Here is a 24096-nt window from a genome sequence, read left to right as displayed (position 1 = left end):
CTCACACGCTATCAATTATGTAAAAACATCTTAATATACATCTTCCATGCATTTTTTACACAATTGTCACTCCTTATAAAAAATCTCCTTGTTAACGCCTCTCCCATAGCCTTGTTGACACCAAACTGGGGCTCACACTCAGCAGCAATAGCCTTGAGCTAACTAACATCATCTATTACAGCATGTACACACTTAATTGAATGAAACTGCCACTCATGTAAAACAAAGCCAAAAAAAATCAATTGTTCTAATCCGAAATTGGGAGGGAACAGCAGCATTGCGGGATGATGTTTGACAGTCGCAGTGAGACGTGAAACAGCAAGGTCGTCTGTAGCCTCATTATTTTGTGGCAAACATGTCAAACAAACATGAGCTGCTTGTTACACAGGCATTTTAAAGCTGTGCCTTTCAAGGCTAGTAGGACAAAAAGAGGTTTACAAAGCCTCTCAATCACCCACACATCAACACACATCACTGTCACTTCAGAAGTCACATAGAAGAACGAAGACAAATCAAAATCTTGTAAAATAAAATGTAATAAACAGAGAAATAAGAGCTCAAGGAGAAGGCAACAAGTGCTGGAGGGACAGAAACAAGTTTTTATTTTTAAAATCTACAAATTTGCAAGTCTGCATTTCTCTGCAGATTCCAACTCCACACCAGTAAAGTAACAAAGGTCTACCACTGTTACACCTTACTTACACAAAATGTCCACAATGCTGTAATATTTGTGTACCAGTGCTTGGTTTCACGTTCGTTATGGCGCTGTGGAAGCCCAAAAGGCAGGGCGTGTAAACACACAGCAGGAGCTTCATATACACTCAGGCATGCACACAAACAAAGCGCTGTTTCATCCTGCCAGCTCCAACATCACACGTCACCGGTGCTTTTCCCTCATTACACCACAGTTACTACCTCTGAAAGCTGTTCAGGGACAGAATCGCCTAACTCCACCATTTCTCCATCATGTGTCTCACACTGCAGGAAAGGCAAAGGGGTTTAAATTAGGGCTGCACCGATCCATCACTCCAACATCCTGCTGACAGGCATCAGCAGAAATTGTGGCATGAGCAGCTGTCAGTAGCTGATTTTTATCTGTTGTAGGTATCAGTTTAATGCTGGCATCCACACATAACTGCTGATTTAGAGAAGACAACAACATTGGCTCAAATGTTATTCTAAATTTCATACTGACACTGACTTTCACAACTGGTGCATCACTTCAATATCCTTATGTTATGTCAGACTTCATGGCTAAGCCGATGTGCAAAAACCTCAGGATGCCAGAGGATAAAGTAGAAGGAACTGAAATAACTTTAAAGACCCTGTAAAGTGTAATCCAAAGTTTGAGTCTTAACACACTAGACATGGTGGAATATGGTTGTTGTAAACATGTGAAACACCGAGATCTACATGTGACTGAATTTTGGATTTAGACCATTAGAGAGTTTTTCATCTCTTTCCTGGCTGGGTTTAATTTGGGCGGGGCAATTATGTGGACTGGTGATGTCATGAGTCCACAGTAGGGAATGACCCCGCCCCTCTAACTCTACGATATAAAATCACAGAGCAGTTAATCTCAGTCCAAGCTGTTGTTAGCTGATTTCACTGCCTTTATTGAAAGTTAACAGCCAGTTAAATGCTGCTTGTCGTTCATTGTGAGGTAAATTTAACAAAACCTATCAGCTACAGTGGCCTATGGCTCATTTAAAGTATCATAATAGCAACTTTGTCTCTTCTCAGGCACAGAGCCAGGCAGCTGCCTTTTGATCATAAGGTCAACTTAAGGTCAAGGGGCAGGCTAATAGCGTGAGTGCTTTCCTCCATTCAGAAAGTAGAATTTTTTATTTCTATAGGATAGATTTCCTCATGAGTGGGCGTGGCTTTTTCTCATTCAACAGACACGCCCACACCATCCTAGAGCAGATTTTACTGCCTCATTTCCATGACTTTGAAGCTTAATTTTACAAACATAGAGATGTTTTATTTAACTGAATTTGACCATAAATACAGATTTTTTTTTTTTACTTTACAGGTTCTTTAAGGGAAATTAGTAGTTGTGAAGAGAGGCAAAAAAACAAAGCTAAAAATTGGCAAAAACTGGGGGGAAAAGTGGTGAAACGTAGTTACAAAGGCAAAAATGAGATAACAGCAGCAAAAAAATGTGCTCAGAAAGGCAAAAGGGTGAAAAGCAGTTAAAATGTGACAACAGTTGGGATACAAAGGCAAAAAGTGGCAAAAGGGTAACCTTGCAAAGCAGATGGATACGCCCATTTTCGTGTTTCTCACTGGCAAATCCATCTTGCAAAGCTCCTGTCTGAACTGTTTGGGCCTGGTTGAAAAGTGACAGGACCAGTCAGCAATGAAGGGCAGTACTTTCTGTTGCAGTGGACTCGTGACATAAGCAAGCAGTGAGAAGAGGCCGATGCAGTTATGGTTTAGTGTGGATGCTGCTAAAGTGCCAGTTTCATCAGAACTTGACGTCATTTCTTCTTTAAAAGAAGAACAAAGAACAGCAGTAAGTTGTTTTCTTTTCAAAAACAACAAAAGTCATGTATTGACATGTCCTCAGTCGCCGTGGCTTGCGTCAGGCAGTTCACTATACATCTTGTTAGTGGCTACGACGTCACGTTTTGTTTCTCTGATTAGCCCATAAAGATGTGACAGACAGAATGTTCATCCAATCACCCTACAAGTTTTTTTGTTTTTTTCCAAAGGCTCTGCCCTTTCCCGAATGCCGTCTATGGAAGGTTTACCAAATGGATGTGTGAAACAAATCCATCTGGCGTGTCAGGTTAGCAAAAGAGTTCCAAATGGCAAAAAAGCTGAAAAAACGGCCACCTAAAGTAGTGGAAAGGGGCTAAAAGCAGTAAATTAAGGTGAAAGGGGGCAAAAATTGGTTAAAAGTTTGAAAAAAAGTTATAAAAATGGGCAGAAACAATGATGAAAAGGGGTCTAAAAGTGGCATGAATAAGTAATTTGAACATGAGAACCCAATCATAAACACAATTTCAGCTTAAAAATATAGGAACTTTTTGCCAGGGCGTAGCATTGATACTACAGATCCAAATCACATGTTTTGATATCATCAATAAATCACAGCTTGAGGAGACCTTTTCTCTGGGTTCTTCAGGGGCCCTGTCAATTCTGCAGGCAGGCCTGTTATCATGCCAATAATATCATGCATCCTCATCAAATATCCTGTCCAAGCTATAACAAAGCCCTCTGCCACTGGCTTGTGCTATAACCATAGACTGGCTGCAGGCCCAGTTACTGGATCTTCTCTTGAAGCCTTACTGTTCAGATGCTGGAGCACTGCATCTGGAAGTACTATCGAGGAAATTGAGAGGTAAAAATTTACGTCAGTGCATTTTACACTTGCAGACAATAAAGACAGGTTTCGGTTTTTCATTTTGTCATGTTTTAACAATTTAACACCTCAGTGAGATTAAACCTAAATTTGTGTTTAACTGACTTTCAAATTAGTCACCTAGGAACATCCCTACTTGTTGCTCCGTGTCTCACTCGGAGCAGACACATCCTTAAAACTACAGAAACAAACAGAGGCACTGACTGTTGACTGAGACTTTCATGTTCATTTTTTTAGAGTTAAAGAATTTTAAATCCTTGATCTGATAACAAGGCACAAGCCACCCCTTCCTTTCTTATCTGAGTCTGAAGAAAAAACAGAAACTTAAACATAAGTGGTATAATCAACAAAAGAAGACACATGAAGGTGTGGTGACTGCAAATTTTTCACAAGACAAAATAATGCAAAAGAGCCCTTGAAGCTGCTGTTAACTAAACAAGTAAGTGAGGAAAAACAGGATGCCTGGTGTGTTACAGGAAAAGTACGCAGGACAAGGATGAAGAGTATGCAAGCAGCTACTGATAAGGAGCCCAAGGGAAGTCACACAGAGGCCCCTCTATTTCCAAATGTGCACATTTCTACAGGGCTGCTAGACAAAAAACTGTTGAGTCACACAACAGAGGGATTCCTGTTGTAATTAGAACGGAACTGTTAATTGGAGAACTACATGCCCTGTAGACAGGCAGCTTGTTTTCACCCACATTACTCTCCTGGAATTATTCTAGATACTCTCTGAAATCCCTCTTCAGATGAAAAAGTCAAAAATACCAAACTACCACCTTGTGATAAGACTGGCTTGACATTTTCTTCACAGCACTAAAGCACTAACACCGGCTGGTGACAGAAAACTCCAGGGGAGAGGCAGCCAGAGGGATTTCTTTTTATCCCACCTTTGCATTCAAATGTTTGCTAGCAAACAATTACAGGCAAATCTAGCAGGTGCTCTTTCATAAAAGGAAGAAATTGCCCAAATTTTGTGCTCAGCAGGTGTTCATTTGGTCTCTAAGAGGCACTACAATTCCAGACAGTGTGATGATTCTTAAAGGAACAAACCTGAGACTCTGGGTACTGTCGTACAGAAGCTTTAAATAAAGTTTAAAAATGAGTTTCAATTAAGGGTCACGGTACAGTAAAGGGGAAATTACTTTCTTGCTTCTCTTAATGTAAACATTTCCTTTAAAAGCCTCTATAGTAAATGTTTTTAATTTTCTTCACTCTTTGGTTTTATGATGTCAGAACAATTCACAGTAGACAGTAAGTTCTGAAACTTTTTAAAATTTTTCTTATGATCAGGTTTCTAAAGTTTACCTGTTACATCTTGTGCATGGGCACAAAAAAAATCCAGGTTTCAAAAATTAGACTAGTCTTATCTTGGTTTACAGAATCAGGTCTGTACTTGGAGAACTGCAATCATTTAGGGAGCCATATCAATAACTAAAGTATGATTTCAAAGTCACTGCCAATAATTTGAATACAGTTTCTATCTCTAATGACTTCATTTGTTATGGATGGGCTAGGATGTTCTTCTTACTTTGTTAGCTTCATGCTAACACATACCGGAAATTCCCAGACTCCTAGGCAAACAAATTAGCATTGCAGCAACACAAACTTTAACCCATGAAATTATCTATTTTACTTGAAAATTGTAAATAAATCCCATCATTGAACTCATCATTTACTCAACAAATATTAGTAAAAATATTGTTTTAAATTCAAGGGATGCTATGTCAGCTTCTTGGCATGTACCAAATATGTTTTGGTACCACTTCTTCCTTGTCAATAACGACTCAGATACCAGTGCACTGAGTGTCAGCCAATACCAAGTACTGGTCCAATACCAGTGTAAACTGTATGGACTGACTGTGCTGTGGAAAACTGGCCCATTATTTTAGCTACAGTGAGCTCAGAACATGGCTTAACAAACAAAGATAATGTACAGCCTCTCTGTGGCACTTAAAGTTGTTTTCCCTTTTCATTGTTGTGAGTTTTACTGCTAAATATTAAAATCACAATGACACAGAGGGCCACATCACGGCTCTATTTCTCTCCATTATGTTCTATTCAGGCCGTCTTCATGATGATCTGTGTGTTTCAGCATGCATAGTTTGATAACAAAACAGCCTGCCATTCAATGACAGTCCCCCACAAAATGTTCTGGGAAAACAATAAAATATGGCCGGTAGCTTTCTAGCTAGCAGCAATAAATAATCAAAAATTGAATAAAGGACGTTTAGTATTGGAACAACTGGTGTGGATTTTATCTTTCAAGTCCCCGAAAAGTCACCCAAAACTCCAGGCTCACCAGAAACGCTTCTGTAAGGGCTAGGAAGGCATGGATAGCATCAACGGAACGGCACAATGGCTAGGCTACAAAAGAAAAAAGTAAAAGGCTACAACTTATGGTTCAAAAGTTATTTAACTTTTGATAACCCGTGTCACTTCCTGTTGTATACGACAACAGTCTGGAAGGGTTTGAAACAAATACATAATAACAATAGAGAATGTCAATCTGCGTCCAAACTTTGCTGCTGCATGGGTCCTTTTTCCGCTCCTTTACTTGGCTCTAAAAACAGCAGTTTGTGTGTGCAGTGTTTTCAAATGCTAACATGTAGCATGACTAAATAAAGCAAAATACAAAGTTGAACTTCAAGTAACAATTTTTTTATTTCTCTAAAGATTATTGAGCCACATGCTGTGACATGAGGTGTGATCCAATCTGCTTGGAAGAATGTCTGAGTCGCACTGATTTAAAACTGCAAACATTAAGCATGTTGAATATTTACAATCTGAGGTCCTGTTGTGTGGGAGGACACTGAAGATAGCCAAGCATGCTCTCAGTGGATTGTCACATGGAGGAAGTATACGTTACATTCAAAATAAGAAAAAGAAAAACAAAATGAAGCTCAAAGCAAGGATATATGTGAACGTGCTCTCAGTGAGATTGAAAGCAGAGCAACATCAATCATCAAACATTGTAAACCTACTGTATGTCTGAAGGTCATTTTTAGCTTATCAATCATGCATTTCACGCAGGCTTTGACTTTCTGAAGGTGAGTCAAAATGCTGTGTATTCCTCATTATATCATCAGTTATTAATAGTATATTTATCTAGCAGCTTATCACAGTAACAGCTGACACTGAGCCCCTGTGGTCTTTTTCTACTGTGTATCCTCATCAGCACCCGTCAGACCGCAAATCCTGAGGAAATGCATTGTCTTTTTATAGACCATCCCCATCATGGAGCAATGGTGTATCCATCAGGGCTCAAACAACAGTGTCCCTGGGTCAGGGGACATGTGGATCAATGGCAGAGGCAGCCATGTACACATGGAGCTGTGTGACTGTGATTTTCTTGCCTCCATTTATGCATTATGTGATCATTAAAGCAGAGTACTAGTCTCTATGCTCTAACAGTCAGAAACAATTTATGAGCCTGAGTAGAAGCAGTAGCAGCCTCTGCTGCTGCTTTCTGCATGGTCCACTCACACAGAGCCAGCGCAGCAGCAGAGGCTGCATGCAGCTTTCCTCAGATGGCACAATGCTGCAGAGCTGAGTGAACTTTCTGGCCAAAGCAGTTTTCTCCTCTTTAAGCTTGTTACCTCAGCAAGTGGAGCAGCACTGCAGCACATTTAGGAAATACACACGGATTTTTTTACAGAGCTGACTTAGTGTCGGGCCATTTTGTTGCAGAATACTCACTTTAACGAAGTACGATTGTCCTAAACAGATCTAATCATTACATCTACTTTCTTCATGACACATGTGTTTGTCAGCAAAAACCTTTTCCTGTGTTGTTTTGGTGCAAAGTCAACTCTACTATGCTACTGTTCCAGAGGAAAATGAGAGGCGTTGTCACTCGTGTTGGAAAAATCTCACACCCCAAAACTAATTTTGAAGGGAAGTTCCCTGTGGGATTGGAGAACAGTCAAAGGAAAACTCCACTGAGCTCAAAGCAAATGATGATGCTGTCACAAAACGCTGATTTATTATTTCAGACTGGCTTTCTTCAGGCCAGTGGTAACCCCAAAAACACACATACACACAGGCCAGTCCCATCTCAGTGATCTGACTAATTTGACTTTACAAAATCCCTGAAACATCATCATTTAGAAAGGAGGAGGTCAAATGGTAAACACGATGAGATGCTTTTCAACCATGCAACCTTCCCTGAGGCTTTGATCGTCCAAGTCCCAGCGTCCCCTCGTTAAAAACCCAAAGTTTACCACGGAGTATCCCACACCACTCCTGAGGACAAAAAGCAAAACTAGACCTCAGACTCTTTTTTTGATAAAAGTTTGCAGAACAACAAGAACTAACATGCTTGTGTCTCTCAAATGTTTACAGGCTCATTAAAAGAGGAGTTTATATAAGCTGGCTGAGGTGGGCACATTTTTACCTCACTCATGGGCCAGGTTAGTGAGCACATTTTACACACATTGATTTATCTATTGTTCTCCACCTTAATGAGATCACACTGCACATGTAATAAGTATTTTCCCTTTTAGGGGGAAAGTATGCAAAACAGTGAGTGCCAAAATTAACCGCCTTTCCATATCGGTTTAGAACATAATGAAAAGAGGTTGTTAGGGGTTTCGAAGAGATTGATTCATGTTTAAAAATTTTCCTGCTGGTTAAAAGTGCATGAGGAAATCAACTTTTTTCTTTTGTAGTTGATGGAGAAATTTCTGAAGTAACTTGATATAGTTGGAGGTGTGCCCACAGAATCCTCTGCTGTCTGCAGAATAACTTCTACTTTCACAATTTTCTTCTTTAGTAGTTTTGCAGTGACTTTTGGCGTCCACATGTCTGATAAGGAAACAGCACATCATCAATGTTATGCAATTGTTGTAGCAAGAAATGACAAATCACCAAGTGTTGTCTTGGGCTGGGTAATGGTTTTCCAATACTCAAATACTATAAAACCCAGTGTATACGCTGTCTTTTAAATTCTTATTTATTCATCTAAAAAGTTGTCTGCAGCTACTATATACAAGGGTGATTTATAAAATAACTTTTATTTGTATACCAGTACGAAGTGCAGAGATGAGTGGTGTCATTACAGTAAATGCTATCAGCCGCCATGCTTTCATGAGACCTAACATGTTTGAAAGTTCATCCCATTCACTCTGTATTGCAAATGGCCAATCCACTGCTCATAACATGCAGGAATTCATAATGCAGACCAGACTGGCAGAGTTTGGTGCCACTTTTTAACCACTTTTCCTCTTTTTGAAGTCATAATCCTGCATTTTAAGACACCTGGAAGTATACTATAAAAGTAAACAACTTGTAGGCTGTGAGTCTGTTTAATCACTGCAGGCTGAGAGCTCAACTACCGTACTGTTGTTAGTAGACGTGCAGACTCCATACAGCTAAAACAGAAAGTAGAAAAAGAGGGACACATAGAGCTGGGCGATTAATCGAAAAATAATCGAAACAGACATTTAGAGGCTCTAACCAACATAAACTTGCTATTATTTCAATTTTTTACCATTGTAATCCTCTCTCTACTAATGTACCACCCCCTTAAAAACAACTAGAGGCTGTGTACTCAAGGCATGTAGCCTGCTGTAAACCCAGGAGAAGTACTAGTCATGGGCTCATTCCCACCTAGTCCACTAAAACTCAAACATGGAGCTGACAGTGCAATGTGAGCAGCAAAGTTATTTTCTACTTTTTATACAGCAGTATAAAAATAATTTATTATGTTAGCAAGAATGCAAGTTATTTATTTTCTACTTCTCTTGGAAAATTTGACTTTTTACAGAACAGATTTTCATTTCAGCTGATGTGCATTTTGATTTAAGTTGTTTCCATAAATAACCATAAACTGTGCCTGTTCCTTTCAGCTCTTAAATTATACGAGTATTTACAGAACAAACAGAGTGGGAAGCTGGGGGTAGAATAATCGTTCATTAACCATAATTGAGGTTAAAAGTTCAATCAATCGTGATTTTGACTTTTGCCATAATGGCCCAGCCCTAGCGACACAGCTGCACAGAAACTGTAGACTTCAATGAAATGGTATGCGTCACATAAGAGGGTGGTTCAAACCATTTTCTCCCTGGGTGATTCCAATCTGATAAAAAATTCAAATTTAAGCAAGAAATTATCCAACTTCCATAAAGTAATTTTCCTTGAAATGCACATTCTTAGCTCAATCTTTGGAAAAAAACTTAATAGTAGTTGGCAAAACAAGGTGAGAGGCCTGCCCTGGTGTAGTCTCTGTCTGAAAAATGTCCACATATCCAAGAGAGGAGTGGATATCCTCTTTATCTCAGCTGCTACTGCTAGCTTATGAGGAGGAAAGATGGGCAGAAACTGTAAACGGGCATGTGGGAGGAATTTCAAAATAAAAGTGTGGCTTATAGGTGACAGTGTAGATCAATGCTTTGACTTTCTATCGATCTTACTACAACCAATAGGTGTATCGATTAGGGCTGAACAATATTGAAAAATAATCTAATTGCGATTTTTTTCACCAATATTGCAATTGCAATTTGATATACGATTATTCCTTGACTTTCGTTTATTCCTAAACAAGAGCTGAACAATTCTTTAATAGTGTCCAGTTCTGATTATTTTGACTCGTATTGCAAATTGGATATGAATTATTGCATTTAAAGTTTTTTTGTCATTCTTACATTTAATAAGAAAAAAGTACAAAAAATTATGAAGGTAGGATTTTTTGTAGACCATTCTAAATACAATGCATCTGAATGAGTGTATGATATGTCATGCATAACATCTCTGCTGCAAAAAGTTTAAAAATGGTATTTTGACACAAATTTCAGGTTAAAGAAATATTGCAGCTTTTGCAGTTTGAAAATAGCAGCAGGCCATATTAGATTACATCTAATTTTCAATTAATTGCCGAGCCCTGGTATTGATAGAAGTACATTGATGGAACATTACACCATTTTTAGACAGACTTCTTCTTAATGTAAAGAACACCACATGTCTCCAGTCCTAGAGTTCATCTTTTCCTCTTATTGTAACAATCTAAACTACCGTAACAACCTGCTGACAGTGGACTCAGTAACTTAATGTGACCCTTTTTTTCATCAATTCCTTAACTAGCTGTGTAGAAGAATGAAAACTTAAAAGCACACGTTAACGGTTGAAAAATGAGGAAAAAAAAGAACATTCTGCTGATATTTACAGATGATATATCAGTAAAAAAAACTGGCATAATTTCCTGTATCTGCCAGTACCGATACCAAACTTTCAAGCTATTATAAGCCATTGTCAATATTGTGATGATAATATTGTGCATCCCTAAATTTTGTTAAAAAAACACAATAAGGGGGCACGCAGATGGCCTAGTGTTCTACGGCGCAACCCATGTATGTGGGCAGCTGGGGTTCGAATCCGGCCTGTTGCCCTTTGCTGCATGTCTCTCCCCAATCCCATCCCATTTCCAACTCTATCCACTGTCCTCCTCTGTTGAACATAGGCACTAAAAAGCCCAAAAATAAATCTTGAAAAGAAAACACACACACACAATAAGAACTAGTTTTTGAAGATTGTTTCAAAAGGTGAATTTAGGTGATATATACTGTGACTTAATGCCTTAAAAATTAACCGGAACTATCAATAAGCATTGTTTTAGTGTTAACACTTGAGGTAGAGTTGCTTTTGCAAAACTACTACAGGTGAAAAACCTTTTGCACACATCTCCTTCAGTTTTTTATTCTTTACTCTGAGTTGCACCAACAAATTAGCCGGTATAACTTCCAGAAGATATTTTAGAAACCAAAAGATAAGGCATAGTCCCATCACAGATGGGACTCTGCAGTGTGAGCTTGCATATGCGAGTGAATGCTAAAGTGTGAGACTGTGAATTATTAATTATAACGCACCTGTGAAAATTACCGTGTTTTGACTGTGGACGTCTGAATGGGAACCAGTTCTAAATGATTCAGTAACCAGGGTAATTTTAGGATGAGGTCTTTAGACGGTACTCGAAGAAACACAGAATGAGAGGCGCAGAGCGGAAAATACAGTTTTGGGATGATTTATGGGCCTGCATGCTGCCTCTTCTCTGTCTGTCTTTCCTTTGCTCTCCCCGTGTTGGTGTTTTCCGAGGACAAGGCTGATCTCCTTCACTACCGCACACATATACACACACAAACACACACAAACATGCAGCAGACAGCAGAGGAGAGAGTCCGCGCAGGAGAGAGTACAACACTGCATGCAGCTAAACTATGCGAGTGAAAAACCTACATGCATAAATGTTGCATAACAAAAAGACTGTCAAACTGTTGGGCTCCTAAAGATACAGATTTCAAACAGACTCCATTGAGTTTTGATCGTTTCTTCTTTGAGTTATGCCAGTTAAGTTCATCCACCCTTACCTGCTCCCCACACAGCCTTGCCTCAGGATTTCCAAAAGGCACGACTTCTGACAGAAATGCTTTTTGCCAAAAAGACCTGAAGGCAAACCTCCCCCATAACCTCCATGGTAACGGTACACAATGCCAAACAGCCCACACAGTGTAAAAATAATGTTTAAAGAATCTAGCTGGAGTTTCAAACATGCAGCTCTGCCATACAGACAAAACTCCTGGATTGGCTTCTTCTTGGCTGAATTACAAAGATTTTTGTCATAACTTTGCATCAAAATGAGCCTTCAGAGTGAATGAAAAGGAGGAGTGATATGTTGTTGAAGTTTTAGGATTACACTTTCAGAGGGATTTGTGATAATTCTAGCCGAAAGAGTACAGTAACTGCTTATATGTCTTTATTCCAAATGGAGTGAGGAACAAGCGGTGCATCTTTGACATGCAGCACAAACTACGTAGAGAATTCAAGCAGGATAAATGCAACTAACAGAAAAGACTGTGCAATGTGTAGGGGGAAAGCTTTACTCTTTTTCACTTTCTCCAATATGTAGTACTTGCTGGTTAGGACGCAGTAATAGTTGACACAGTCTGTCATAAATCATCTTTGATTTTACTTGTCTTCCTCTTGAGGTAAATACAAGTGATGAAAGACGTTTTATTGGCTCAGTGGCTTTACTGATGTTGATAACCAGGTATCTGTCACAACACAGCAGCCTAAAATACCCTCTCCTGAAAGCCTAGTCTATCTACATGTAGCCTACTTTGTTCAGTCTCTCTGCTCTGATAGGGCAACAGAGACCCAGTGTCCACATGCGAGAGCTGACATTAATACTGCAACGTACACCTGCAAAACCTAACACTTTGATATGCTGCAGCAGCTAGCATAGCCGAAATATTACTGCATGTCTGTGAAGTGTGCATGATGCGGTCTCCCGGGAGGACCTTCACAGGCACCACTGACAGGGCAAAGCTGAGGTAAAATGACAGCCATAAATCCTGCCGCCGTGCTGCATAACGTTACACACGGGGCAATTTCACATCGCTTAAAGGGCTAAAAGTGCATATTATGGTATACCACACATGTGATTTAAAGAGCTTGTTTCAAAGGTCTGATCTGTTCGAGAGGATTACCAGCCTAATATTACATAAACACAACCGGAACCCAAATCATATTAGCAACCTCGTTCGTTTCATCCTCCGCAGCCCCAAAATAACAAGCTAACAGCCTACTCACGGTTCGGGTTGTAAGGGAAAGTTTGCAGGTCCGGCTCGGTGGAGGTCTTCTACGTCCCTACACTTGAAAACACAGACGGCTGTTTCCCTCCGTGTTGTCGGTGGCGGTGAAGAAAAACGAACACAGGCTGTGAGCGGTTGTATGGTCGCATGTACTGCAGTGCTCGCAGTCTGCTGTCGGCCTTCTTCTTCTACGGAATGTTCTCAGGTAGTGTAGTTTAGTCACGCGCTACCGCCGCCGTGTGGTGTGGAGTCGCACGTTGTTCCCAAGACCTCAGCTAACGTCAAATGTGTAAAGTAGGGCTGTTCAATAGTGTCGAAATAGGTATTTACATCCCTATTCTTGAGAAATTAGTAGATAATTACACTTTTACTATACAATTACATAGTAATTACTATGTAATAAAATATAACAAAGTGTTATAAAATTTTCCCTTGAAATAGTGGCACTATTGAAAGCTTAAAGGCCAACTGTTCTGGCATTTTGTTAAACCTACTGGGTACTAAATACAAAAAAAAAGCATCCCTATGTCATCATGTAGTTGCACAGCTAGTCATTGCAATCATGATTCATCTATCTATGATTCATCATGACTGACATTGGCTGATGTTTATATTATGTTGTACAAAAGAAATGCTGGAGAAATTTTAAAACACATACCCAACCTAAACGTCTGATTTCTCATGTTTCAACCTCCTGTTGGCTGCAGCGGGTGCACAACCTTTCCTCGTTGGAATCTAGCTTCGTCTATGGTGTCCTGTCTCGGTGACGAGGTTGTGTTCACAGAGTTTGAACCTGGTCAAACATTTCTTCAGCTGTGGATCCAGTCATAGTGCTTAAAGGGGACATATTTTACCCTTGTAAAACAAGTTTATATTGTTCTCAGAGGTCCCGTAAACATGCCTGTGAAGTTTATTGCTGAAAAAACACTTGAGTACCCCTCTGTTTCAGCCCTTGTCAGAACAAGCTGTTTTTGTGTCTGTGGCTTTAAATGGTATTTAACTGTCTGCCTCCGCCCCTGACCACACCCCTCTCAGGAAATGGATGCAGCACTCCTGATGTTACAGACACTTTTATCCAAAGTTTAGGACCTGACTGGGATTCAAACCATCGTCAGCAGGGTAACCCACTGAGCTATCCAGCAACTCAGCTGGTAGCTGATCTGGGACAGGTGCTTAGGCCCCTGTGAGGTCACTAGATGTAAAATCTGAGAACGTCTTGTTTCAGCACACATTTTCTGAAAGGTGGAGAAAGAGAGGGGGAGAGGAAATGGATTTTTTCTGGTTCTTGGACACGTATTTTTGTTAGAAAAACCTGAAAAAGTGATTTTTGCATAATAACATGTCCCTTTAAAGTCTTCTGTAACAGCATATTACATATCGAGGGACAAATAAAATTCCAGTTTGTTTGGGGTTTTTTGTGCCCATGAGTTAAATAGTTTTGTTTTTTTTTAATGTTGTTGAATAAGCATAGCCAGTTAGCTTAGCATTATTTTTTATTTCATTTTGTTTTGTATTACCAAGTTTAAAATCCAAATAACCCAGATTCGAAGCAAAAAAAGGAACACTTTTAAAGATGACAGTCACCAAACTTCTATGTCATCTACATCTAACTTAAAATGATCTTTCTGTGAAAACAAATGTAGACTGTAAGCTTTAATTTTATTAAACATCTCCTCCTTATATACCACAGCACAAATTCCAATGGTCTGTTTATGTATCCAGTACACACATGGTATTTGTCACTTGATCATTTTTTCAATAAAGATGGATAAAACAAAATATTGAAACAATAAATGACAGTAGGGGAGACTGGGGGCAGTTGTTACATGGGGCAATGGTAACACACTCAATCCCTCCATTTAGAAACAAGCTAGAGTGATGAAACTAAGTCTGCACATGCTCAGAAGGATTCTCTCTCTGCCTGCTGAAAAAGAGCAGGAATACCTCAACACCACAGAAGGTGTCCACAAAAAAGTTCTTCTGTTCACTTTACAGAGATTGGGCGTCTCCGCTGGCTTCACTCTCTAGGCTCTCTCGGCTCTGGCACACCTGCAGCTCATCAAAAATCACCACACTGCGTTTAAGCTCTGCTTCGCGTGCCTCCACGAGCCGCCTGCACCGCCCAGTCTCTGCCACGCTGCCGCACTCTCTACTCTGGAGCCCTCTCACAGTCACTCACAAACTCTCTAAGCCCTCACCTCTCGCCTGGAGCCCTCTCACAGTCACTCAATACCTGCCTCGCCATCACCTCCAGTCTGGAGACCTCTCACCAGTGGATTCTCCCCTCCCTACTCCCCACTGCCTGTTATTCCCCCAATAAATCTGTGAAACTGCTTCGCCCTTGTCCGGTTCTGCATCCTGGGTCCAAACATACAAACCACGATTATCAGATCTTTAAAATTACAGCTTACTTGAATTGGGGAAAATAAGAAACCGTATTGAAAAAAACCTTGGTAAATTTACGTGATGCTGTAGCAGAAATGGGAAAACTTAAGAGTTAACCCTCTATCTGAAATATAGAGGGGAAATATGAGGTTTCTGGTCAATGCTACAATTGCCCCCATTACAGGGGCAATTGTAACATGCTGACTTCCTTCAGTGAACTGAACAAAACAGACATACCTTTATGAGTTAAAATACAGCAATACTTTTATTAACTATTGCAAAAATACATGTTTCTTGTATTTAAAAATGGTGTGTAGTAATCTGTGAGTTATGCAGAAAATCATGAAAATTGTTACAATTGCCCCCGGTCTCCCCTACTGTATTGTGGGGTATATGGTCAGAACAAAGAGCGTACAATTCATGAAACTTAAGTTAAGACACGTTTGCACATTTTCATCCCAAACATTCAGTGGTCTATTTACGATGTAATATTGCTCTAAAGGTTGTCTGTATTCATCAGTTTATACTATGAAGAAAGGTGACAGTGTAGAAGTTAATTTCAAATGAACTGTTTGATATAACAGCTCATATCAAATGTGCAAAATGACTATAAAACCATCACAATTTGATATTTTTTAAGAATTTTTTTGCACTAGCTCAATCTAGTATTGTGGTGGTTATAGTATAGACTGAATTGTTGCTTGTTTTTGTTGTAAAATGCAGAACTGAGGAACTTACGAAATAACCACTTATTAAATTAAGTTTATTTTTCCAAATTGTTCAGCCCTAGTACGCAGTGAGGTTTTTCCTAAATATAATCTAAATGATTGTGTTAAAAAAAATTCACTCTCCTTACAGTGAGAGCACATGAAGACATTAGCTACTGCAACACATTTGGGTTTTTGAACCAGGCTGTAAACCAGTTTATTTCTAGAGTAAAAACTGGCTTTTTAACAGGTGTTCAGAACAAGCGGCAACCTCCAGTCCTGAAAAATGAAGCCAATGTGGAAGTGCAAAAAATTGCAATACATCGAGTGTCCATTTGAGGCTAGCTGCAGAAAGACTGGAGGTCCCGTCACATTAATATCTTTTATCAAATTGTTTAAGCTTGTAGAGCACTTTGGTCAGCTGAGGTTGTTATTCAAATTTGCTATACAAATAAACATTGACTTGACCACAGAGGTACTGTACGTGTGCCGCAACGAGTTATAATAACCAAAAATCACAGAAATTTAAAAAACACATGTTGAAATTATGTTGTAAATAATTATGAAAACTTGATTACATGTTATTATATTAAGTCTCAGAGATTAAAAAAAAAACACAGCCAAAGGTTTGAGCTCATGTCACCTTTTAATCTTTTCATTTTTATTTCTTTTAATTTTGTTGTGATTCATACAACTGGTGTTGCGGTTTAACTGGTGTTGAAATAAGTGGTGACGCTCTGTTAAATATAAAATCATAAACACAAAATCAGGAGGCCACTTGCCTCCTGATTTTAAGAAATAATAAGAGACATTAATGCTACCTAGGGAGAGTTTATATTACAGACCAATTTTAAACAAGCAAGCTTCAGTGACACTGCAGGTGTTTTATTATAACAATTATGGCAGCAGCTCCTTAATAGTACTTGTCACCCCAAAACACTGTATGTGTAATGTTAATATATTTGTATGGTTTTTGAAGCAAACCAATCATGAGTAAAAGGTAAATATTGGAGTCTTATGTTCTGGTTGCACAAAGTTTTTTTGATGTGGATTTACAGGTCTCAGACTGAAATGAAGTTTGGGAAAGGCTGGTATAGAGTTATAAAACATGCAACAAGGATTTTATATTGATGCAGAGAGACTATGTGCATGATATGAAACACTTTGAAAATGTAATAGAAAAAATAAATCATAAACTGCAACACTGAAACCATTGGAATCCTCCTGCTTTCCCGATGAGTACCTCTATTATTCGAACTATGAAAATGAGATTTTGCAAATCAATAATAGAAAATACATTATGCTTATCAAGAGAGTTTTTTTACAGCCTAAATGCATGAAAGGCTCTTCAGAAATCTAATCTGTCAGCCAGCTGAGAGTGCCAAATCACAGTTTTGTGATATTATTATTTGTTTTTGATATTGCAGAATCCCAGAATTCTGTGTTGAATTTTTGTCAGCTTAAATCCATAAATGAAAGGATTCATAAGTGGAGGTATGACCAGAAACTCTATTGCTATAAAGTTTTGTATTGTCTGAGATAAATCCTTTGACCCATATCGAATGTACATGATATCAAATAGAATAGTCACCATAAAGGTGAGCAGGGAGGCGACATGAGGCACACATGTCTGCATGAACTTTGCCCTGTTTTCTAAAGAATTGACACAAGTTCTGATGAGATATATGTAAGACCAGACTATCACAACACCATGAAGTACATAAATGACTATTGTAATGTAAGCTCCAATGCTGTTCAGCAGGGTTTCAGCTGGGAAACAAGCAAGAGCAACAATAATCCAGTTGATACAGTATAGCCTGGCTATATAGTTGCTGCATAGTCTCAGTCTAGATATTAGAAAGATGTTGGTTGATATGATGGAAAAAGGCGTTACCACAGAGAAACACACCAGCTTCATCAGTCTCTGCTTTGACATGAGGGAGTGATACTCCAGAGGTCGACAAATAGCCAAGTATCTGTCGTATGCCATGACTGCAAGAATGGACGGATCAGTGCAGACGAACGTGTACATCACCAGAGCCTGGAGAAGACATCCAGAGTACGAGGTAACGTGGACCGGAGACAGCAGGTCCCACAGAAACTTGGGGTAGAAACCAGAAGACCCATAAAGCCCGTTAATGCAGAAGGTACACAGCAGAATGTACATTGGTTCGTGCAGGTCTTTATAAACAATGATGGTCACAATAAGGACAGAATTGATCACTAGAATCATGCAGTAGCACAGAAATGTGACACAGAAAATGATAAAGCAGTAGTTCTTTGTCTCACTTAAGCCTGAAAGAAAGAACATTGAAGAAGAATTATCCATCATAGGTGGGAGTAAACAAAATCTGTGAGGGATAACTCACTCCCTCTCTGTCTCCCTTCTCTCTGCTTACTGGTATTAATATTCACTTCTACCTGATAAACACGAACACTGGGAATTCAAACTGGCCAATCATTCAGGCTTTCACGTTTATCACCTAGTAACAATCTGTAAACAAAATGAACCACAGGAACACGACAGATTTCAACTGTTGAGTGGATATGTTTTTTTATCCTGTTGTATGTCAGGGATATTAACCAAACCCTTAAAACATGTTTTTTTAATTTTATTTTTTGGTTTTTACAGTAAAATTAAAGGCATTATTTTCAATAAAGGATTATATAGACAGTGCCCATAAAAAGTATTTACCCCTTTGCATGTTTTATCCTTTTAGTAAATTTCATAAATCAATCCAGTGCAATATAATTAGACTTTTTTGACAAAAAAGCAACAAAAAACCTCTTTAATGTCATACTGAAAACAGATTTCTACCAAGTAATGTCAATCTAATAAAAACATGTAATGTAAAATAAGTGTCTGTGCAAATAAACAAGAAAACATGTTGGGAGCGCAGATGGTCGAGTGGTTTAAGGCACTACCCATGTACGCGGGCAACCTGGGTTCGAATCCGGTCCTTCACCGCATGTCTCTACCCACTCTCTTCCCTGTTTCCAAGTCTATACCCTGTCCTTCCTCTATCAAGAAAAGGCCCAAAAATAAATCTTAAAAAAAAAAACATGTAATGTAAAATAAGTGTCTATGTAAATAAACATAATATGATGATAACATTACATAAAAAGTAATATATTGCTGTAAACAACTTATAACATTTAAGGCTGCTATCAGTGGTGAAATCTTGAGCCAGGGCCATGGACAGAAACGCTGGGCCCCTGACAGACACAGCAAGGGCCCTCCCATGGTGTGATTTACTAATAAAAACATGCTCGCAAGATCAATAGCCTGATGTTAGAAAACATTTACTTCCCTGGCTTGTCTGTCATCAGCTTTTGGCGTTTGTTAGCAGGTTATTGTCAGGATTAATAGCCGTTCCTGAAATGGCATTACGTAGTCAAATATTTACAGCCCAACAGTTTAGTTCAACTGGCCTCGACCCAGTGTTAATTCTATGGGGAAAAAGGCTCAGAATCTAAGAAGACCAGGGTTTAAATCTTGAAACAGGCTAAATGTTAAGGAAGAAATTACTGATAAATGTGTATTTTTGTGGCTTGCAAATATAACAGTAATATCACAGTTCATACCAAATGTGCAAAATGAGTATAAAATCATCACAATTTGACATTTTTTAAAAATTGTTCTGCCTTAGTTTAATCTAGTATTGTGTTGGTTATAGGATAGAATGAATTATTACTTGTTTTTTGTTGAAAAATGCAGAGCTGAGATGAGGAACTTAAGAAATAATCACTTTTTAAATCACAATCACAATATTCAGAGGTGGGTAGTAACACGTTACATTTATTCCGTTACATTTACTTACGTAGTTTTTCAAAAATCCTACTTCCGAGAGTAGTTATTGAGCAGAGTACTTTTCACTCCTACTCCGTTACATTTGTGATTAAAAAAAACGATACATCTACTCCGTTACATTGTGCATGTACTGGTTGCTACTGTTATCTGTCTATAATTTACTTTCATCAAGTATTTTTTACTCTCAGCTGAGCTCTCACAGCAGCGTGAGGTAAAATCCTCAGCATCACAGAGTAAACAGAGGAGTGACCCCTCCTTAACTATCAACAGTTGGAGATAATGGCTGAAGGTGTAACATTATATATTATATTGTTTATCATACTGTTTAAGCTTGTAAAGCACTTTGGTCAACTGAGGTTGTTATTTAAATTTCCTATACAAATAAACACTGACTTGACTGCAGAGGTACTATAGGTGTGCTGCAACAGGTCATTTATAATATTAATCACCAAAAATCATATTGAAAAACACATATTGAAATCATGTTGTAAATAACTATTAAAAACTTGATTAGCCTACATATTATATTAGGTCTCAGATACAGCAAAACATAGCCAAAGGTCTGGGCTCATGTCACCTTTTAATCTTTTTGTTATTTTTGTTATTTTGTTGTGATTCATACATCTGGTGTCGCGGTTCAACTGGTGTTGAAATAAGTGGTGACACTCTGTTAAACATTCTATTATGACACCTGCCTCCTGATTTTAAGAAATAATAAGAGACATTAATGCTACCTGGGAAGAGTTTATATCACAGACAAATATTAAACAAGCAAGCTTCAGTGACACTGCAGGTGTTTTATTATAACAATTATGGCAGCAGCTCCTTCATTGTACTTGTCACCCCAAAAACACTGTATGTGTAATGTTAATGTATTTCAAAGCAAGCAATAGCATTGAAATTCCCTGTTTATGAAGCAAAACAATACTGAGTAAAAGGTAAATATTGGAGTCTTATGTTCTGGTTGCACAAAGGGTTTTTGATGTGGATTTACAGGTCTCAGACTGAAATGAAGTTTGGGAAAGGCTGGTATAGAATTATAAAACATGCAACAAGGATTTGATATTAATACACAGAGACTATGTGCATGATATGAAACACTTAAAAACTGTAATAGAAAAAATAAAGTATTGAAACCATTGGAGTCCTCCTGCTTTACTGATGAGTACCTCTATCATTTAAACTATGAACATGAGATTTTGCAAATCAATAATAGAAAATACATTATGCTTATCAAGAGAGATTTTTTACAGCCTAAATGCATGAAAGGCTCTTCAGAAATGTAATGCTGTCAGCCATCTGAGAGTGCCAAATCACAGTTTTGTGATATTATTATTTGTTTTTGATATTGCAGAATCCCAGAATTCTGTGTTGAATTTTTGTCAGCTTAAATCCATAAATTAAAGGATTCATAAGCGGTGGTATGACCAGATACTCTATTGCTATAAAATTTTGTATTGTCTGAGATAAATCTTTTGACCCGAATCGAACGTACATGATATCCAAAAGAATAGTCACCAGAAAGGTGAGCAGGGAGGCGACATGAGGCACACATGTCTGCATGAACTTTGCCCTGTTTTCTAAAGAATTGACACAAGTTCTGATGAGATATATGTAAGACCAGACTATCTCAACACCATGAAGTACATAAATGACTATTGTAATGTAAGCTACTATGTAGTTCAGCAGGGTTTCAGCTGGGAAACAAGCAAGAGCAACAATAGTCCAGTTAATACAGAATAGTCTGGCTATATAGTTGCTGCATAGTCTCAGTCTACAAGTTAAAAAGATGTATGTTGATACGATGGAAAAAGGCGTTACCACAGAGAAACACACCAGCTTCATCAGTCTCTGCTTTGACATGAGGGAGTGATACTCCAGAGGTCGACAAATAGCCAAGTATCTGTCGTATGCCATGACTGCAAGAATGGACAGATCAGTGCAGACGTACGTGGCCAACACCAGAGCCTGGAGAAGACATCCAGAGTACGAGATAACGTGGACCGGAGACAGCAGGTCCCACAGAAACTTGGGGTAGAAACCAGAAGACCCATAAAGCCCGTTAATGCAGAAGGTGCACAGCAGAATGTACATTGGTTCATGAAGGTCTTTATAAACAATGATGGTCACAATAAGGACAGAATTGATCACTAGAATCATGCAGTAGCACAGAAAAGTGACACAGAAAATGATAAAGCAGTAGTTCTTTGTCTCACTTAAGCCTGAAAGAAAGAACATTGAAGAAGAATTATCCATCATAGGTGGGAGTAAACAAAATCTGTGAGGGATAACTCACTCCCTCTCTGTCTCCCTTCTCTCTGCTTACTGGTATTAATATTCACTTCTACCTGATAAACACAAACACTGGGAATTCAAACTGGCCAATCATTCAGGCTTTCACGTTTATCACCTAGTAACAATCTGTAAACAAAATGAACCACAGGAACACGAGAGATTTCAACTGTAGAGTGGATATTTGTTTTTTATCCTGTTGTGTGTCAGTGATATTAACCAAGCCCTTAAAGCATGTTTTTTTTTTTACAGTAAAATCAAAGGCATTATTTTCAATAAATGATGATATAGACAGTGCCCACAAAAAGTATTTACCCCCTTGCATGTTTTATCCTTTTATTAAATTTTATAAATCAATCAATATAATTAGAATTTTTTGACAAAAAAAAACCACCAACAAAAAAAAAAAAAAAAAAACGTCTTTAATGTCATACTGAAAACAGATTTCTACCAAGTAATGTCAATTTAATAAAAACATGTAAAATAAGTGTCTGTGTAAATAAACATAATATATGACGATAATATTACATAAAAAGTAATATATTGCTGTAAACAACTTATAACATTTTTGACTGCTATCAGTGGTGAAATCTTGAGCCAGGGCCGTAGACAGAAATGCTGGGCCCCTGACAGACATAGCAAGGGCCCTCCCATGGTGTGATTTACTAATAAAAACATACTTGCAAGATCAATAGCCTGATGTTGGAAAACATTTACTTCCGTGGCTTGTCTGTCATCAGCTTTTAGTGTTTGTTAGCAGGTTATTGAATTGTAAATATTAAAATGTAAAGAAGAGAGCAAAAACAGATATTTAAACAGGGTAAAACAAGCTCTTAAACTGTAAAAGCAGCTAAATTGATAAATATTATAACAGAGGTAAACAAAAGGGGAAGCAGTGAAGACGTAAAATCAATAAAGTGAGGACAATAACAATTAAAAACAGCAGGGGGGCAAGGAAATAAAATTAGGTTGACAGGGAGTAAAGGAGAGATTAAGAGAAAATTAAACTAAAATTTGTAAGAATCTATGAGAAGATAAAAATTAAATAAGAAGAAGACAAAGACGACATCACATAAAAGCCAGTCTATAAAAATGAGTTTTAAGAAGTGATTTAAAAGATGTCAATGATTCTGCATGCCTTATCTCCTCGGGCAGGTCGTTCCAAAGTCAAGGGGCTCTGATGGAGAAGGCCCTGTCACCCTTAGATTTGAGTCTCGACTTTGGAATGACCAGGAGGTTCCCACCCGAGGATCTGAGGCTGTGGGCTGGGACATAGGGGAGTAAAAGTTCTGTAATATATTATGGAGCCAGACCCTTCAGTGCTTTAAAAGTAATAAGTAAAATCTTAAAATCAATTCTGAAAGTAATGGGTAGCCAGTGTAAAGATGTTAAAATTGGGGTGATGTGTCGTCTGTTAAAACCGGTTAGAAGCCTAGCTGCTGCATTTTGAACCAGTAGAAGGCGAGAGAGGGATTTATTTATTTTAACTTCAGTTCAGGAGCAGGGCCACACCAAAACCACACCCTCAACCACCTGACGAGCCTACTTAAATGTAACCAACCCACGTCATGCTGTCTGTCCGAGAGTCTACAGGGAGACAAGCCGTGCCTCAACCCCAAGTGCTCGACTGCATATATGTATATATATATATTCATCTATAAAACGTATTAATAAAAACAAGAACTCACCACGGATCCCAAACTCCATCTGCATGATCCAGACGAAGATTCGTATGATGATCTCTACCAAACAGATCATCCCCTGCTCATCGAAATGCAGCCGCCTGCCGTCCATGGTTAGCCTGCCTCGAACCTGCCACTTCAACCCAAGATCCCTGAAAGTAATTCCTCCAGCTACTGTCAGGTCTCAAGCCTCATCTCCTCCATTGGTATGACACCGAACTCGAAGACATCAAAGGTATGGACACCTAAACCACTCTCCCACAAA

The 24096-nt window shown here is 38.6% G+C and overlaps 3 protein-coding genes across 4 annotated transcripts in view; all 3 read right to left on the bottom strand.

Annotated features, from left to right (window-relative positions):
- adarb1b (adenosine deaminase RNA specific B1b) overlaps window positions 1–13122 on the bottom strand; it is a 229103-nt gene extending 215981 nt beyond the window's left edge. For both annotated transcript variants that reach the window (XM_041806676.1, XM_041806675.1), the window contains exon 1: window positions 12953–13122. The gene's annotated coding sequence lies outside the window, so the exon portion shown is untranslated. The remainder of the gene's footprint in view (window positions 1–12952) is intronic.
- Window positions 13123–17451: 4329 nt separating this feature from the next.
- Window positions 17452–18378, bottom strand: LOC121522600 (olfactory receptor 52D1-like). Its single transcript, XM_041807135.1, has one exon. It carries the CDS (start codon window positions 18376–18378, stop codon window positions 17452–17454), a length of 927 nt encoding a protein of 308 aa, XP_041663069.1.
- A 2811-nt stretch (window positions 18379–21189) lies between these two features.
- Window positions 21190–22122, bottom strand: LOC121522599 (olfactory receptor 6B2-like). The gene has a single exon (XM_041807134.1). The coding sequence runs from the start codon at window positions 22114–22116 to the stop codon at window positions 21190–21192; it is 927 nt and encodes a 308-aa protein (XP_041663068.1). The 5' UTR covers window positions 22117–22122.
- Between the last annotated feature and the right edge of the window lie 1974 nt (window positions 22123–24096).

The sequence above is a fragment of the Cheilinus undulatus genome, linkage group 15, assembly GCF_018320785.1.
Source record: "Cheilinus undulatus linkage group 15, ASM1832078v1, whole genome shotgun sequence".
Classification (NCBI taxonomy): domain Eukaryota; kingdom Metazoa; phylum Chordata; class Actinopteri; order Labriformes; family Labridae; genus Cheilinus; species Cheilinus undulatus.
Note: the sequence above shows the minus strand (reverse complement) of the source record. Positions and strands in the feature narration are given on the sequence as shown.

What these genes read in the sequence shown, in the direction of transcription:
- LOC121522600 (XM_041807135.1), bottom strand. Translation starts at nt 18,378, where the DNA reads ATGATGGATAATTCTTCTTCAATGTTCTTTCTTTCAGGCTTAAGTGAG.
- LOC121522599 (XM_041807134.1), bottom strand. Translation starts at nt 22,116, where the DNA reads ATGATGGATAATTCTTCTTCAATGTTCTTTCTTTCAGGCTTAAGTGAG.